This window comes from Cucumis sativus, chromosome 1, assembly GCF_000004075.3.
Source record: "Cucumis sativus cultivar 9930 chromosome 1, Cucumber_9930_V3, whole genome shotgun sequence".
NCBI lineage: Eukaryota > Viridiplantae > Streptophyta > Magnoliopsida > Cucurbitales > Cucurbitaceae > Cucumis > Cucumis sativus.
This window is the reverse complement of record NC_026655.2, coordinates 1,153,404-1,171,655: the sequence shown is the minus strand read 5'-3', so window position 1 is coordinate 1,171,655 and position 18,252 is coordinate 1,153,404. Positions and strand designations below refer to the sequence as shown.

At 32.5% G+C, this 18,252-nt stretch overlaps 3 protein-coding genes across 5 annotated transcripts; 1 reads left to right on the top strand and 2 right to left on the bottom strand.

Annotated features, from left to right (window-relative positions):
- Nucleotides 1-1,120: 1,120 nt before the first annotated feature.
- LOC101213423 (U-box domain-containing protein 38) lies at nucleotides 1,121-3,234 on the bottom strand. 2 transcript variants are annotated; one of them, XM_031880130.1, is made up of 2 exons: nucleotides 2,778-2,919; nucleotides 1,121-2,698 (listed from the first exon to the last, which is right to left on the bottom strand). In XM_031880130.1, the coding sequence occupies exon 2, from the start codon at nucleotides 2,694-2,696 to the stop codon at nucleotides 1,338-1,340; it is 1,359 nt and encodes a 452-aa protein (XP_031735990.1). In that variant the 5' UTR covers nucleotides 2,697-2,698; nucleotides 2,778-2,919; the 3' UTR covers nucleotides 1,121-1,337. The 2 variants fall into 2 exon arrangements, with proteins under 2 accessions (XP_031735990.1, XP_004138131.1); XM_004138083.3 differs by having other exon boundaries at nucleotides 1,121-3,234.
- A 3,647-nt stretch (nucleotides 3,235-6,881) lies between these two features.
- On the bottom strand, nucleotides 6,882-8,376 carry LOC101213178 (peroxidase 41). The gene has a single exon (XM_004138082.3). The coding sequence runs from the start codon at nucleotides 8,363-8,365 to the stop codon at nucleotides 7,136-7,138; it is 1,230 nt and encodes a 409-aa protein (XP_004138130.1). The 5' UTR covers nucleotides 8,366-8,376; the 3' UTR covers nucleotides 6,882-7,135.
- Nucleotides 8,377-9,934: 1,558 nt separating this feature from the next.
- On the top strand, nucleotides 9,935-16,636 carry LOC101212939 (alpha-mannosidase I MNS5). Of its 2 annotated transcripts, XR_004214014.1 has the most exons (16): nucleotides 9,935-10,265; nucleotides 11,350-11,392; nucleotides 11,473-11,538; nucleotides 11,619-11,680; nucleotides 11,758-11,857; nucleotides 12,021-12,203; nucleotides 12,793-12,841; nucleotides 12,925-13,104; nucleotides 13,371-13,491; nucleotides 13,733-13,814; nucleotides 13,892-13,977; nucleotides 14,150-14,250; nucleotides 14,655-14,796; nucleotides 14,892-15,042; nucleotides 15,544-15,856; nucleotides 16,367-16,636. XR_004214014.1 is itself a non-coding variant. In XM_004138081.3 (15 exons), the coding sequence occupies exons 1-15, from the start codon at nucleotides 10,135-10,137 to the stop codon at nucleotides 15,772-15,774; spliced, it is 1,728 nt and encodes a 575-aa protein (XP_004138129.1). In that variant the 5' UTR covers nucleotides 9,935-10,134; the 3' UTR covers nucleotides 15,775-16,327. The 2 variants fall into 2 exon arrangements, 1 of the variants encoding a protein (XP_004138129.1); XM_004138081.3 differs by lacking the exon at nucleotides 16,367-16,636 and having other exon boundaries at nucleotides 15,544-16,327.
- Nucleotides 16,637-18,252: the final 1,616 nt, after the last annotated feature.

The window sequence follows — 18,252 nt, the reverse complement described above, 5'->3', positions numbered from 1 at the left end:
TTTTTTCGAATGTTCTATTTTTACAATTTCTTTTTTAAAATTTACTTATTACAAAATTTCACTCCTCCAACTAGTATTCTAATTTATTATACATTTTCATTTTCATTTTATTTATTTTTATGGACAAAACATTCTTAAAAGTAAAACTTAATTTGTGCCTCTAAGTATAAGTTTCATTGTTGTTGTTTTCACTTGGATGCTTATGAAAGTGAAATTTATAAGAAGAAAATACAAACTTTAAAATTTATATGATTGAGTTATCGAATAAAAAAATTGCATATGGTTGGCATAGATAATAATATTAATTTTTTTTAGATGTAGTAGATGAAATTTGAATCAAGAACTTTGAAGTTTTGAAGGTGAACACAACCATTGTACAAGAAGCTTAATTTAGTAACAATAAAACATTATTTAATATATTGTAATATAACACTTTAAAATTAATATTAAAATACAAAAAACGAAAATGTGAGACTGACCCCTTAATAAATATGATTTTATTAAGTTGTGTCTCCTAAGCAACATGGCATAGACAATGACATTAAATTCTTTTAAACTTCTTTAATCACACGTCACACATTCATGTTCTTAGGATCTCTTATTGAGAAGCGATGCATGTTTAGTCATATCTCCCAAGCAAACTCGGGCCATTAAGAAAACTATCCAAAAAATTCTTATAACTTTGTAACAATAATATGGTATAGACAATCCATTATAAGTTGAATTCTCTTATGAGAAAAGAAACATAGGATGAATACCAATTTCGAACTCACACGAAATGGAGAAAGTGGAAAGGGATAAGACAAAGGAAGAAAACATCTCCAATACTTCCCTCTAAAAAGGGCAATTTAAAGTGGGCTCATTAATTATATCCATTTTATAATCTTATTTATCAACCACTCATAAATTGAAAATTAATTAACTTTTTTTTAATAAAAAAGTCCATTAATTTTGGAAAAACATCATAAGTAACCATTACAATATCAATTGGACAAAGTAGGAAAAAGCAAACCTTCTTTTAAGGAATCATATGTAAATGTTTATAAGCTAGTCGGTAATTAGATTATCATAAAGTTTAAGCTATCTCTACGAAAATTGTTAACTTGATGAACATAGTTGATGGTCTAAACATATACTATTTCTCAAGAGATTTTTGTTTGAATCGAATCGAGCGAACCAACCTAAATGTTGTTGAGAAAAATTAAAAAAAAAATAGAATACACATTCTTCGAATCTCACTTGAAGGGTTTCTAGAGGGAAAAACCATTAATTACATAGTTTACAAAAACAAAGAACAAACCCAAAAAGAATACATCTGAAAGAAGAAGGGATTGTTGTTAAAACGGCATCGTATTGGCTGAGCTGGGAAATCTTGCACCACCGATTGGGTACCGAGTCGAACTGAGTCCACCTCTCTCAAAACTCGACTCGCCGTCGGGATCGTCGTCGTCGTCGTCTTCACCGTATGTCCCTCTCGTTCTCATTCTCTCCAGTATCTTCTTTGCTTTCTCTCTCGCCCTCTCGCTTCCACTCTCGACAATCTCCCTCAAAACCTCCATTGCTCCAGCTTCCTTCGCTAATCCTTTGAATCTCATGCTTCCATAGCTAAGTGCGTACAATGCCGCAACGCAGTTCTCGCGGGTTGATTCGGAGTTCAGCTCTTTCTCCCTCAGCATTCCGACCAAAAGCTCGACGGCGTTGGCGTCTAGCATTGCGGACCTTCCCTCCTGGCACACGGCCATGTTACAGAGGATTAATAGCAGTCGATTCGTTGAGTTTCTTGATTTCACCATGGAAAGTAGAGTCGTTACGGCGCCGAGTTTCACAAGCTTCACTCGGTTGCTCTGAATCATTGTTAGGTTGTAGAGACACAGAGCTGAATCGTCTCGAGTTCGCTCGCTTTCCGATCGGAGTGCGTACAGGAGTGGCGGTAGCGCGCCGAGAACTCCGATCGTCATCCGATTGTCATCCTCTAAAGCTAGGCTGAAGAGCGCTCCGGCGGCGTGTTCTTGAGCTTCGGAATGACCTCCTTTAAGCACATCGATTAAGTCTGGAACCAATCCTGACCGCGCGATCTTTAATTTGTTCGGCTTTTCGAGGGAGAGATTTACAAGAGAGGCGACGGCGTTGATCTGTACTTTGGGGTATCTCGACTTTATCAACCGGTGGAGAGAGGAAAGAATCCGAGGCGTACAAAGAGAAACCCTAATATTCTCATCGGCTTTCGTGATTTTTCTCAGCGAAACAACGCCTTCTTCTTGCTGAAACACATCGGAACTCTCGAGCTTCGTTAAAATATTCTTCTCATCCTCGGAAATCGATGAATTCGGGCCTAGGGTTTGTACGAGCGCTTCGTTTTCCACGGTTTCAGACGAAGAAGACGAAAATGAGTAATAACACGCAGGTCGAGTCGTGAACGGTCCCGGGCTTCCCCCAACGACGACTGATTCCTCCGACGAGCTGGTGTAAAACCGTTCAGGACGGTGTCCATACTCCGTCGCAGCGTGCGAGAAATCCACTGCCGGCAAATCCGATACCCCCTCTAACAAATCCCTATCCGAGGAATCCCCAATCCCGCCTTGAGGCTTCTCCTTCTCCATCAATGCAGAAACAAGGCTTTCAACGGAGGTGTAATTAGGAGGCTGAAGATTCCGAGCACCAGACTTCTCACACCAATGAAGAATTGTCTTCTTCATAGCTAAATTAGGAATCACAGTAGTGAAATCAGGCTTAGAACCATCATCTAACACAGGGGAGAACCCTAAATTTCTACAAACCTGAGCAGAAACACGGTCAAACGTCTGTCCAGTAGAAACGACAACAGGGTCTGCCATTAACGAACCAGAAACAGGACAAAGGAACTCTTTAGGAGGATCGTTGGATTGAAGCCTAGAATTACGACGGTGGGGGAAGAGGAACTTCCACCGGGATTTGCCATTGCCACCCATACATACAGAAATCAAAGTTGAGGAGAGGAATTCAATTGTACAGAGAATTGTGTTAGTGAAGAAAAAGAGAGAGAAGAAGAGAATGAAGAATGGAGAATGGAGAAGGGAGAGCTGATGTGAGCTGAGGTGCGTGCTTTAGGGCATTGTACTGCTGTGGGTTTGGTTTTTGTGGGTTGACTGGTCAACGACGAGGGAAATGGCTTTTTATTATTTCATTACAATTTTAATTTTCATGCTCTAAGAAACAGTCCACTCCTGGTGTCATATTGTCAGAAAAATCATTTTCTTTTACTTAAATAAACTACTATAGGTTTCATTTTTTTATATGTTATAATCTGTGAGTTTGTTAGATTGTTGTTTACGTCTTATAAAATGTTTACATGAATTTTAACATAATTTACTTCAAAATTTCAAAAATAGTAAAATTTGAAACTATTTAAACAGATATAGCAAATTTTATCAAACACATTTTTTAATTTTTGATTATATATTAGAAATAGTTTAATTTTGAGATGTTGACAAAAATAGCAAAAATGTAGTAAATGTAATCATGGATAACCCTCTTATAACCTTAGACAGTTGTCTGATAAATATCACTAATTATTTATCATATTTACAATATGCAAAAAAAATTGTGTCATATTTTTTTTCTCTAAATGTTTATGTCATCTTATGTAATTTTTCTTGACAAATACCCTATAATTTATTTTAAATAATAAAATTTCTCAAAATTTTAGAATCTATTTATGATTGACCACAATTAAGATAGAGTTGATCATAATATATAGACTGAAATTGAATAAACTCCACAATATACTAACTAATAATAACAATAATACAAACAAACTTTGTCATTTACTTCGTTCATGTAATAATGACTAAACTTCAAATTTTAAAATTGATGGTACAAATTTATGTTTATTATAAAAACAAATAAATTTATTTGAATCTTAATGTTAAAATAAATGTGGTGATGATGCATTTTAGTTAGTAATATATTAGATTTTGGTGTGTGTGAGTAAATTTATAGTTTTATTTTCATTAAGAATTTTACTTTTTATTGTTGAAAACAAGTGGGTGAGTGTAATAGAAGGTCAAATTTTGTAAAATTGTATATAGTTGACTATGTGTTTAATTCGTTAAATTGAGTCAAATTTGTGAACTTTCTATGTTAATTTAAATTATTAAACCACCCAATATCTTATACAAATATATTAATTCGGGTACAATTTCATTTGTGTGTAGTGAATACAACTCATCCATTAGAGTTTCAAATATTTGTCGTTTCTCCTCTACTAAGAAAAATGACAATTATACATATTACATAGAAATACCATAAATGTGTGACAACTATTAGTTTCAGTTATTTGATACGACAACGTGTAATATACGTCTTTTTGTTTAAAACAATCAAAGTCGACTTATGAATTTAGTCAAGAGTGACACTAACACAATCACATAATGGACAGAAGATATCTCCAAAATATATTTATTGGTAGTAGGGTAGTATTTTTTTATTCGTTTTGGTTTGTCAATATTCATTTGAAACTCTAATTCAAACGCGTCAAGCTTGCAAATATCGTCATGGAACATCCGAACATATTGTATAATTTTCAAATTCTATTAATAATATATATTGATAAATACTAATATATTTTTGTCGACGATATTGATAAAAGCCAAAAAATTATTATACTCGTAAATATTTTAATTTATTTTGTTATTTTTAAAAATATTACACTTTATTGTTTTTTTCAATATTTCCATTTTAATAATTTTCTTTAAAAAAGTATATAACAATAATAAAATTGAATTAGATGGTTGTATATTTAGATAAATATGATTTGAGGGAGAAAAATGAAAAACAAATAGGGACCCACCAAAATATAGATTGTAGTGAGCAATTTATTCTTGTCCTCTAGAAATGGCACAAGCAATTCTATACTTTTTGCATTGCAAATTATAATGTTCCTCCCTACACAATTCCACAAAGCTCTCTCCCTCTTTCTATTCCTATTTTATTTTTATTTGTGAGTATTCCAACTCGCTATAAATATTATGTGACAATATATATAATTTTTAATTGTTTTCTATTTTCTATTTTCTATTTTTTATTATAGCAAATATTCAAGTGTTTAATTTTTCTTTCATTTTAAAATATTTTTTTAGCATTTAAAAGGTCAATATAGGGTACTTTTTTTTAACCTACTATGTTCGTCCTCTTTAACGTATGTTATATTTTGATTTTTTTTTAATCATTTTTGTTATTATAAAGTATAAAAATTGATGTGAGAAATAATATATGAAAAATAGAAAACGTTTTTCGATATTTATATAGTTACTTTTTTCAACTAAAAGATTTTCACAATAATTATGATTATTTATCGATATCGTCCGCACAATCAATTTATATATATTACTTGTGACATCAATCTATACAAATGATGTCACACTTAGTTTCTTTTTTCTTACTTTGAACTAAAATTATTGAAGTTTTTTTTTTTGGTAAGAACTAGTTGAAATTACTTTTTTCAATGTTTAGTATAATTGAAATGTATGTCACATGGGTTGTCATATATGTATTTTTGCATTTTGTATATATATATATAAAGGCAAAATGAGACAACTCACAAAGTGGGTGCAATCATTTTTACCACACAAGGATGAATGATTTATTGACTGGGCATGCACACAAATAAATTCCTTTTCTTTTTTCTTTCTTTTTTATTGAGATAATATTAAATTTCAATTACACTTATATCTAATCTAATTATGATAGAAAAATAGGTTTTGTTCTTTTTTCTTGTTTTAAAAAATGACAGAAATTAAATTGGATGGAGTTGGGAATTCATATTTCTCTTATTTTTCATGATTATTTTTTTTACATCACATTTTCTATTCTATTAGAATTTGAATAGAGCATAGTTTATTGAGTAATATACTAATAACATCAACTCTCAATCGTTATTAATTTGATAACTATTTTATTTTTTATTTTTGTTGGGAGAGAAAACATTTAAGTATGTGTTTGATTTATTATTTTTTGTTAAATGCTTTATCTAAAATAAATTTCCAAATTTGTTTGAATTTAGAGGACCAGATTTAGAAGAGGTTGGGTGCTTTTGAGTGGTTGACCTAAAAGAGTTCATAAACTTTATGCATGAGGCTCACAACTTTACAACAATTCAATAACCACCTTTGTATTTTTTTTATTTATTATTAGTAGACACTTAGATCTACTATTCTTATTTCTTATCAACCATTCAAGTAAATAAAGACTATTAGATAATTTTATAGTTAAATAGATCTTTGTTTTGTAACTAAATAGATTATATACAATTAAAAACGAAATAAAATAAGTGTTCGTTTGATAATGTTTTGTTTTATATTTCATATTTCTTGTTCTACGTTTCTTATGTTTTAAGAATTAAAAACAATGTTATATTTGATATGATAACTTATTTGATCATTATTTTTTTGTTTATCATTTATATCCTTTTCTTTACTTACTTTTTTGTTGGCTACTACATTTGACCCTCGTTGCCACCCAACTTCGGTCGCCTCCAACTAGAACAACTCGTGGCCAAGGAAAAAAATGTAAAGGAGATAACAGCAAAATTAATATATAAAAGAATGAAATAATAAAAATAATGTATAAAATAAGGAATAATAAAAACAAAATAGGAAACAATTATCAAATATGTTGATTTCTTAACAAAAAAAATAAAGAACTCTGAATCAAAGCTTCTAATTATCAAATTGTCATTACAAAAACAAAAAATAAAGAAAAATATAACATTTAACATAATATTTATTCTTCATAAAAAATTAAATGTAATAATTTTATGTGTAAATAATTTGTCAATTTTTTTCTTAAAAAAACTCAAAAAACAAACTTTATTACAATTTACTAGAGAAAGGAACATAAATAAATTGAAATATAAGTACGAGAGGGCATATTATAATTTCATGCTCGAAAAAAAAAGAAGAAAAACACCAAATAATAATTCATGGTGTCAAATACAATTGCACTCCATCAATAAACTCTAACTCACTTTTTTCCAATTCAATTTTACAAAAAAGAGAGGTCAGAAAATTCCTCCTTTAAATCACGGCATTAAGTAAATTATTTATGATGTCCCAAAACGACGCCGTTACAATTTGGAAAAACTTGTTGACGTTTTATTTCAAGTTTGAATTGAATTGAACACATCGCATTTCCTCCTCACTTCTCCTTTCCCACCAGTTTTCACTTCACGAACACTCAACTTCTCCATGGCGCTACTGAAATCCTTGAAGAACAACGCTTGGTTTCCGGCGTACATCTCCACAAATTTCCTCGTCCTTGCGTCCTTCACCATCGCATGTTCCGACGCCGATAATCCCAGTCCTTTCAACAGATTCTGGAAGTACACATTGTCGAATTTCCCCGGCGTTACGACGTCGCTGTACGCTGACATTCCTGGATTCTTCTCATATCCTTCACAGCTCTTCTTCAAAGCCTCTGCGAACTTCGGATGGATCTCTGGATCTGTTGGTGTTGATTTACTGAATTTGAAGATTCGGTCTCCGAACTCCTTGCAATTTGAGAATCCGATTGTTCTTCCACCGTATAACGCTACCATTTCTTGAATTGTGAATCCTTTCGCTGTGTATAGTTTGATCAACTCGTCAATTGTTTGATTCATCTTCGGAATGTTTCCTTCTACTTCGGATGATTTTGATACCAAACTATCTTCTCGCCCTAATGGAACATTGTACGACGGTCCGCCTGTAATCGCGATGAGATCGCGAGTCGCTTGTGCTAATACGTCGGAGCAAGAGACGATCCCTGGGCAGGAAAGCTCTAAAGTGACCTTCGTTCGAGCGACGACATCGAATGCGTCTCCTGGAAGAGAGAGGTTGATTTCCGCATCGCGTTCGGCGTGGTTGAAGGCGTTTGAGGCAATGAGAAGAGAGCCATCACAGCCTCCCACTAAGCAATCGTTGCTCAAGAGACGCATGGTGGCGGCGGCGGCGGTTGGGCTAGTAGCAAGCTTCTTAGAGACGGTTTCATGGACGATCTTAGCAAAATCGGGGCAAGTTTTCTGGTAATAGTCAAGAGAAAGCTGGGATTCAACTAAGAAGGGAACGGCGAAGAGGATAATTACGAAAAGGGAAGCGGGAGGAGGAAAGGAAGCCATGGCGGAAGAGGAAGGAGGTGGTGGAAAACCTGCTTCCTCGGTGCCGGAACAGTGGAGAAAAGGTTTGTGGAGTGTTTGATGATCAGAAGGAATGAGAAGTAAGACAATGACGGATTGGGGAAGATGGAGATGGGGGGGGATGAAAAAGGGTGGGAAATGGAGGTGGGGTTGTGGATGGGAGAAGTTGTAGGAGATTGGTAATGGCGGAAAATGGTGATGTCCTCGAACTTCCATTGATGACTGAATCAAAGCAATTACTATGGATTATTTTGTGTAAAAGATGACAAGTGGTTGGATGGGGAAAGGTTTATGGAATGGTAATTAGTGGTGTGTAGTAATTAGTGAAACAAATTACTCATTTTCTAATATTTGTTTTGATTTACTATATATTTTGTTAGGAAGGAGTAGATTTTAACTTTTTAAATTTTTGTTGAAGTATATATATCTTAATTTCGAATTTGAAATTTTAATTTATATATTTCAAAATTTCAAAATCAAATTCATATTTACTATTTAGTTTTTATGAATATACGCAATGCTATCGTGTAACCTATGTAATTTAAGTTAAAAGCACTCTATACATATTTGTGTATAGGTGGATATTAATTGATTAACTTTTTAAAGGTTGTTTTGAAATAGAATAATCTTTACTATATTTTATATTCTAATAGGATAAAATCACAATTGTATTACCTATCCTCTTGTTTGATTTTTTTTTATACATTTTTATGGCATGCAACGTTACATGGCATTGATTTGTTGGGATAAAAATTATAGTTGTTTTCTTAACATAAAAATCATAATCTATCAATTAAAATATCAAATGTTTAAATTCACGTCATGTAATGTTGCACTATATGCATCTTACACACATAAAGTACAACATAAAAACTAAGAAGATATGCTTCAACGAGAATGTACAAAAATTCAAATATTTGTTGAGACAGTGTATAAAATTATTTGAGTTCGAGAGCGATCACTCTATTTTATTACAACTTATTAAGTTATTTCAATATAACCAATAGAATCAAATTTATAAATAAATTATTTAATTAAAGAGGTGTTCTAAAAAAATATAAACAAAATATTTAAAGATAATTGTAATGAATGGTCATTTGAGAAATATAATTTACATTTTAAAAGTTATAAATATAGCAAAACTATCACGGATTGATTTGTATCGTTGATAGACTCCTATGGTCTATTGGTGATAGACAAATATTTACAACATAGTCTATTAGTGATAGACTTTTATCATTGATAAAATTTGACAAATTTTGCTATATTTACAAATGTTTTAAAACGTTGCTTATAGTTAATTATTTTGAATTTAATTATTAAATTTGCAACTATCTAATATTTAGATTTGTAAATGGAACAAGGCCACCTATCCAAGATAATATATATAACGGTTAACTTTGATACGATCAAATTATTTCACGATGCTCATAAGAAAATGAAAAAGTCTATTAAATTTACCATCTAAAAAATTATGAGTTTGCCCTTTATTATTATTGTTTTTATCTATTATCCTCTGACATCTTTTTTTTTCTTCTATATTTTTTGTTTCATCGTCTTTTTTTCGTTGGACATAGTTAATCATGAATTGTTTTTTTTCGTCTACAACATTATTTATATAAATATTTTGTTGATTTGTTATATTTGTGAAATGACTAATTATAAAAGTCTTTCCCAAATTACCCATCAAGTTTGAAGAAATGCAATTTAAAAGGAATGAATGAATATATATACTCCTATCTTATTATTATCATCATATTATATTTATGTTTAATTGGAAGATTTGTTTTTTCGCACTCATCTCTTTTGGGAAATTAATAACCAAATTATTCAATGATTCAATACACAACAACAACAAAGTTTCCATGGGCGTCTTTGATTTGAGTCAAGATTCGGTTCAGATCCCCAAGCGCCATTGATTCCATTCGATTCGATTCGTTTCTTCTTCCCGGAATTCTTATCCCCTCCATACACTACTTCCATACATGTTGTCTCGCCGGTCTTTCGCATGGATTCTCCTACTCTTCATCATCTTCTTCACTCTCTTCAATCCTTCCAGCTCCAGCAGCTACTTGACTTCCAAGAGAATGCGTATGAGGGAGAAAGCCCGCCGGATGTAAGACTCTTATCTTCATATTCCTCATTGCCGCTTTTAGTTTAATTTCGGTAGTCTTGTTTTTCCTTTCGGCCAATTGGATTCGGTTCTGGTTTCGTTTTCTTTATGCGGATCGGTAGTGTTGAGCAACTCTAGTGTTTGGTGTGATATAGGAGATAATTTGTTCAGTTCTTTGAAGATTATAACTATGAAGTCTGATTTTGTCATTTCTGGAGAATTTTCGCTATGTGGATTATCTGAGGCTGATCATTGTTATCTGTGCTTAGCCATTTTTTTTTTCTGGAACATGGAGGCTGTAGAGTGATATTGCTGTGGGCTTTTATGTCTTGTTTGAATTGTTGCTTGGATCAAGTGTTGGCTCTTCGAAATATCTAACGCAATAACATATGGAAGGCTTAATTGACGTTAAAGCGTTTTCGATTACAATTTTGTATGCTGTAGGATTTACTTTATCTTAGTTCTGGAACAAGTGTTATATTGCAGGTTCTTTTTATAGGATTTTTTTTTCCCTTCTGAATTACGACCATAGTTTGTTTTGTGAATTCAAACATAGATATTCAGAATATGTCGATATGTTTTTTTCTTCTTATCGAGGATACTCTAAGTTCAAATCATTTGTGTTGCATTTATCGTTTAATTATCTGTAATATTTATTGACCCTCCCAGTATCTATATTCTAGTTTGAAATTGCTGTAGTCAAGCCGAGCTCACACCACCGTAGAATTCTTAGATTCAGTTTTGTTTTCAAAAGAGTATGTTACACAAGCCCCTGAGTTTTATCTACTTCTTATGTGGGAAAATAAGTCACAGTAATATGGGATCAAATAACTACTACATCGATCTTATTCGGTCTAGGTCTTCAGGGGAACTACGATTAGATTTGTTGAACTTCTTTCCGAGTGACGTTAAGTGTATTATTTTGACCTCTAGTTACTGTGTCTTAATCCTTATTATTGGTGAGTTGCATAATCTTGTTTTAGTATGCAACATTGTTCTTGCATAGTTTTGTCATATTAACTTAGATGATCCCCACATTACTAGTTCACAAAGTATCTAACAGTTGGCTTATTTTGTATGCTTTTAGGTTCTACCATGCGTATGACAACTATATGACATATGCATTTCCAGTAAGTGCTCTCAGTTGCAGATTAGTGTGCTCTGAATCTCTGATAATGTAGAAATCTATTGACTAGCCTATTTCTTTCAGAATGATGAGCTAAAACCTCTTACGAAGACCTTCACTAACTCCCTCAGTGAGCTGGGTAATCTTAAGGTAATAATTATGTTGTTAATATAGCTGTAGAGTGGTTGGTTGCAGGGAATGCATTAACTTTATTATTCTTCCAATTTCAGCTGGAACACTTGCCACAAAATTATACTGGATCTGCTCTTACATTAATTGAATCATTGTCTAGGTATGAATTGATATACTGCCTGAATTTATGGTTGTTTAGTTATCAGTTTCATAATGTATGACCTTTTTCTTTTTCAGTCTTGTAATTTTAGGTAACAACACTGAATTTCAAAAGGCCGTGCTTTGGCTTTCTGAAAATTTGCATTTTGATGTTGATGCACGGATAAATCTATTTGAGGTATCCGAGTCCTTATGTATCCCTAATTGCTAAAAAGATGAATGTGGTTGGTTGGTTGGCAAGTTGCATCTCTAGAGTTCAAATGTGTTTTGTCCTAAAAAAGAGCTAAGCTGTCGTGTCTGAAGTAGCAATACATGCCTAACTCTTGTCAACAATTTTGTAGTGCAACATACGAGTTCTTGGAGGACTTGTTTCTGCCCATGTTCTTGCAACTGATTCCACAAATCGTTTGGCTAGACAAAGTTATAAGAATCAACTATTAGTTTTGGCTGAAGACTTAGGGAACCGCTTCCTACCTGCATTTAATACCCCCACAGGGTTGCCATATGCTTGGATTAACCTCAAGGTATTACCTATCATCTGCTTATGTCAAAGTTTTATAGATTAAAAATACTATGATATATCATACTTTTGCTATATGATCTTTATGGGATTTTGCATTCACTGGCCTGTTTTCTTTTATCAAGCTAATCTTGTGGTTGTTGAGATATTGAGATGTCTCTGATGCTTAATTATTAATTTGTTTATGCTGTTTGCATATTGAACAATATTCTTGGTATGGGTTCCTAAATGATTACAACAATAATAAGTGAATCTCCGTAGGTGTACTGAACACATTTTGCATTCAATAAGCCAGATCTTACTTTGCTTTATTTCTCATCTGCTTCTTCTCTGTGGTTTTTTTTTCTTGGATAAGAGTGGGGTGGGGGTGTTAAATATTCTAAAATTGAGCTTAAATCTGGGCTATGTGAATGATATTCTTGATGCAGTTTATGCTCCCTGTATCCCTGGTACATAGGAGTTCCTTAGATAATTTCAGAAGTTTTCTTTTCAGTTTTAGAATATATGAATATGGTTTTTTTGGGTCATGTTCCCCTTTCCTTCCTCTAAAGAGGAGTATATGACTCCGCGTCAATCCAAAATTCTGTGGGCAGCATGGAGTAATGGAGGATGAGACTACTGAAACAAGTACTTCGGGGTGTGGTGAGGTTTTATCTTTTATGGCTGAGATAAGTATACGTTCAAGATTTATGGTCTGAATTGAATCAACTTTTATCTGGATATAGGTTCTTTAATTCTTGAAATGGGAGCATTATCACGATTGACTGGTGACCCCAGGTTTGAACATGCTGCTTTGCGTGCTCTTCGTAAGTTGTGGAGCATGCGCAGTTCATTGAATTTACTTGGAACTACATTGGATGTGGAAACAGGTGAATGGATTGAGTTCTCTTCTGGAATTGGAGCTGGTATGTCACCTCTGTTGCTGAAATACAGATTCTTACACATTTCGGTAGATATTAGCATATCTTTACTGTTACCCTTTTTTCTTATTTAATAATTGTCACCCATTTTTTATAGGGTGCTTTATACTCTTGTAATATTAACTCAACGTCCATGAGGAAGAAAATCTGTTTTATGGAATTGAGCTTGCTGGGTTAGAATTATACTTAATTATATATTGAAAGACTAAAAAACCACAATTCTGATGTTTGATTCTTGTGGTTTCTTCAAGGGGTTGACTCATTCTATGAGTATCTATTGAAGGCGCATGTTCTTTTTGGGAAAGAAGAGTTCTGGAGAATGTTTCACGCTGCTTACCTTGCTGTGCAGAAATATTTCAGACATGGTCCATGGTAGTGCATTTTTAACTGTTCTTATACTTAACAAAACAATTTTCAACGCGAACTTTTTTTCTCCAAATAGATTTTTCAACAATGACAGCTAAAACAGTTTTTGAAAATGTTCTTTAGGAACAAAATTTTAAAAAAGCATCCATACATTCCCTATCCTCCACTTAGTCCCTTTTGAAAGGGTAGTATACAAAAATATATTATCTTAAGTTGGGGGGCTGTTTGAAATTATTTGGTAATGTAGGTATCATGAGGCCGATATGAGGACGGGGAGAGCAACCTATTGGCAGCTTACAAGCCTTCAAGCATTTTGGCCTGGCCTACAGGCTAGTTGCTATAACCCTTTTAAGTTTAGGAAATGTTAATTTACTCAAATATGACTGTTTTGACTCACTGTTAATAGGTTCTTGTTGGGGATATTCCGGCAGCTAATTCATCACATCGTGAGTTCTTTTATGTATGGGAGAAGTATGGAGTTCTACCGGAAAGGTATACTCCTCGCAGATCTGTCTATTTAAACTATCCCATGATTTGACCAGAAGACAGAATTTTTGCTGTTCTATCTTATTTTCTTTTGTTTATTATCTTGTTTCTCTATTGGAGCTTGTGTATTTTCCATGAAAACGATTAAATCTGAACTCTGGGATTTAAAATTGTCCAGGTATTTACTTGACCGTCAAATGCTGCATCCTACAGAAAAGTATTATCCTCTCCGTCCAGAATTGGCAGAGTCAACTTTTTACTTATATCAAGCAACCAAAGGTTTTATTTTTCAAAAACTTCCCCGTTCTGTATATTATGATTATTTTATCTCATGTTGACAAAAAGTTTGAAGCTCTGCTGTATTGTAGTATTCTTGGAATGCTATTTTCCTTATCTTTTCCAACTACTAGTTATAATTTATAAAGCGCATCTGAGCCTAACACTAGGACATAAGATATTTCTTCGATTTATGGTGGCCAAACTTCTTGTATTCTTTTTACATAGAATATCTCAGGGATTCACATTGCTTCTTGGCCAAACTGATATTCTGATTATTAAACTTGAATTTTGTATTCATTCCGTATGGCAGTCCAAACGGATCTTATATAATGGTTTATCTCATTGTCTGCTTCTAGCAATCATCCATCCTATTCCTCAATAAACTATTGCTTTTGGTCTTGTAGATCCCTGGTACTTTGAAGTGGGTGAATCAATCATAAAGTCCCTTATTTCACACACTAAAGTTGAAGGAGGATTTGCAAGTGTTAGAGATGTTACAACTATGCAGTTGGAAGATCATCAACATAGTTTTTTCCTCTCTGAAACGTATGAACTCTCTCTCTCTTTCTCTCCCTCCGATTCTGTTCTCTATAAAACCAGCTTGTTCATCACACCAAAGTATCGTCTTCCTCTTTCTATAGGTGCAAATATTTATATCTTTTATTTGACGACTCATTTTTGGTTGATCAAAATTACATTTTCACTACGGAGGGTCACCCCCTGCCAGTTTTAAGTTCTTGGCACGAAAGACTTCCAGAGGTCTATGGCCTGACTAACGGGACATCTATCAAGGTACGTATTTCTCCCACTACCCAGTCTTTACATACTTACCCTTCCATAACAGCTAGCCACTGTTAAAAATATGTCCAATTGAGTGGAAATATTTAATGAAGAACATATTTGAAATAAATATTTAAAAATTTTAGGCTTAGTTGGATAACTATTTGATTCTTTGGCATTATTTATTTTTCAAGGTTTTCATAGTTCCTAGTTAACCATTTATATCCTTACCCAACTTTTAAAAACAAAAATAAGTTTCTAAGTACTTTTCTTAGTTTCTATTGAATTTTGAAAACCAATAAAACAAAAACAAAATTGGTAGAAGTATCGTTTTTAAGCTTAGTTCAAGCTTAGTTCACCGATCTTGAATTTACTAAAGCATTTTGGCTACATTTGCTACTTGAGCTCACGTGTTCTTTTACACAAGTAGTACGGTGCAATCTCCTATATCTTCTTAGGCTGAAAAAAATGTGAAATGAATTAGTGTGGATGAAGTGCATTTTATTTCTATAGGGTGAAAATTCATCAAGAAGGTTGAGCGCAATGTCTTTACAAGTCTGCCCAGCCACCTCACTGAACACAGCAGGAGATGGTGGCCAACAAATAGAGAGTGCTTGCCACATCCTTGATGCTCGAGCAGATCACAAGTGTTTCAGTGATGAAGAATGCGGAGTCGATTCAACTACTTGTAGAAGGCGATCATGTAGCTCATCTGGTTATTGTGGTCAGTGGTTACACTTATAACATAGACGGTAACGATCTTCAATAAAGTTCCACACTTGGTTTCTTTTCCACCAACTGAAGAGGTCAAGCCAAAATGAACTTTGTAAGAAATTGCTTAGTCCATACAAGAATTCTTTTTCACCCACAAAAATGAAAAACTATTCAATGTAGGTACCACAATGTGTAGATGCTATTCTCATAGTTGATAGATGCAGGATAGTCTAATATTATTATTTTTCATTTCTTCTCTCAAAAGGTCCAATCTCAAAATTTTGAGCTGAAAAGTTCGATCTTTGGAGGGAGTAGATGGACTTTTAGAAGTCGTTTAGCTCTAAAATGGACTATTATAACTTACCCACACTTAGGCTTTAACTCAACTAAAGTTTCTCTTTGTACTATTTCCTACCCATGTTCCGAGATGCTGAAGTTTAGAAAAGTCATTCACTCCTTCGAACACGTTGACATTATTTTCGGTCCCTTGGTGTCATGTCGTTCTTTCTGTATTCTCTCTATATTATTGCTGTTGTAATTATTACTTAAATCGTAGCCCTTGCTTTGCATGATTGAAGTGGAACACATGGTTTTGTGAAGTGTTTTTGTTGTTGTGTTCAAGTTCAAGGGGCAGGGCAGGGCATGGCATGGCGCCATCCGATTTGGCCTTTTGAAGCCGGGGGGTAATTGCGTCATTCCCAAATCCAAAGCCGTGATGGTGATGTCAAATTGAAAGTACAGAGGAAGATTCGTGGAAATGGGTGCATATCTATCAAGTTGAGTTCATATCACGCTTAGTTTATTATTATTAAGTTGCTCTCACCATTTTGACTAATGCTATTAGTAATATCTATTCAAATGCACTAAACTTATTATAATAATACATAACATATATATCATTCTTATCATATATATATATATATATATATATATATATATATATATAAAAGGAAAATTTAAATTCTATTATCACATTCATAGACCGATAGGAGTCTATTAGTGACTGTCGTTGATATATTCAAAATTTTGCTATAAATTGTAAATATTTTAATTTATTTTTTATTTTAAAAAATATCCGTATAAAAAACAAGCTTTTAAACTTGTACGAGTGTTCAAATTAGAGCATCAATTCCTTCTTGAGGGTACTATTGAATACGACTTTTTGTTGGTTGTCTAAAAAGAATGAAGTGTGAGATTGAACTTTTTGAATGGTAGTTGATGCTTTAGTTATGCTCATATTTGACCAATAATTGTGGTTTTAATTGATTAGAAAAATTTTCAAACAAAAATAAATATATGGTGTTTGGTTATTTAGCAAATATCAGTTTTTTTTTCCTTCCTAAAAAGTTATTATTCTTTTAGAAGTTGAAGTGTTTAATTATATATATTGAACAAAATTTAAAAACTATATATATTAAACATAACTTTAAAAGTCTACTTTTCAAAGGTGTATAATATGTACATACACACAACACTCTTAAAAGTCTACTTTTGATAGGCTTAGAAAGGAGTTGAATTCAAAGGGCTGATACAATTTTTTATTATTATGTTTTGAATATTAGTGAAAGAATCGAACGTCTACCTTTGAGATTTAAATTTACGTTAATTGAGTTATACTCCTGATTTTGAGACGTTTAGTTAGCCGATTCAATTAGGTTGAATGTTAAATAGGTAAAAGATGTGGCTAAATATGGTTCTAAGGATACCCATGTGCTGCTTTCCAAAATCTAGGTTCTAAATTTCCAACAATTTTAGTTTTTTTTTAAAGGAAAAACCAAAACCAAAACTTGCCATTAATTCTCCAACTCTATTCTACATTGTGTGCCACATATATTAGAATAGGATAAAATAATATTGATTGATTGATAAAGCACCCTAGGTTCAATAATGTTGAACAATGTGATAATTTTATTCATTTAACAATACTTTTATGCATGATTAAACACACATGTTAAACATGTGTTGATATATTATAATTGAAAAATAAGATAAAATACGAGTCATTTTAAAAAATAACAAAACAAATTAAAATATTTATAAGCTATAACAAAATTTAAAATTATATTATTGTATGTTATGGATAAAATCTAAAATTTTGTTATATGTTTTATTGTGTCAAATTTGTTATTTTTGATAAATCTTCGTAAAATACAAACATTTATTTTAAAGGACATAATTTTAATTTTTTTTAAAAATACAGTAAAATATTACCATTTATAAGTAATAAACAAAGATAGATTGTTCGAATTTAATAAGTTTGTAAATATTTTTGTTAATTTTCGTATACTACAAAGATAAGGGCTTATCAAAGATCATCAGTTTTAAATTTACTATTTTTATAAATTTAAAAAATGTTTTAATATGAATTCCATTATTATTTTGGATATTTTTACAAAATCACCCCTTTCAAATGAGTTAGGACAAATTTGTAATTTAAGCTAAAAGAAAATTTGGTGGAGAATGACCCCACGAGAGGACATAACGGCAATATGGTAAATGTAAATTTGG

Excerpts from the sequence above, each read along its gene's own strand:
- LOC101213178 (XM_004138082.3), bottom strand. The coding sequence starts at position 8,365 with ATGGAAGTTCGAGGACATCACCATTTTCCGCCATTACCAATCTCCTAC.
- LOC101212939 (XM_004138081.3), top strand. The coding sequence starts at position 10,135 with ATGTTGTCTCGCCGGTCTTTCGCATGGATTCTCCTACTCTTCATCATC. Across the intron at positions 11,858-12,020 it reads CACGGATAAATCTATTTGAG|TGCAACATACGAGTTCTTGG; the intron begins GTATCCGAGTCC and ends ACAATTTTGTAG. Across the intron at positions 13,978-14,149 it reads TATGGAGTTCTACCGGAAAG|GTATTTACTTGACCGTCAAA; the intron begins GTATACTCCTCG and ends AAAATTGTCCAG.
- LOC101213423 (XM_004138083.3), bottom strand. The coding sequence starts at position 2,948 with ATGGGTGGCAATGGCAAATCCCGGTGGAAGTTCCTCTTCCCCCACCGT.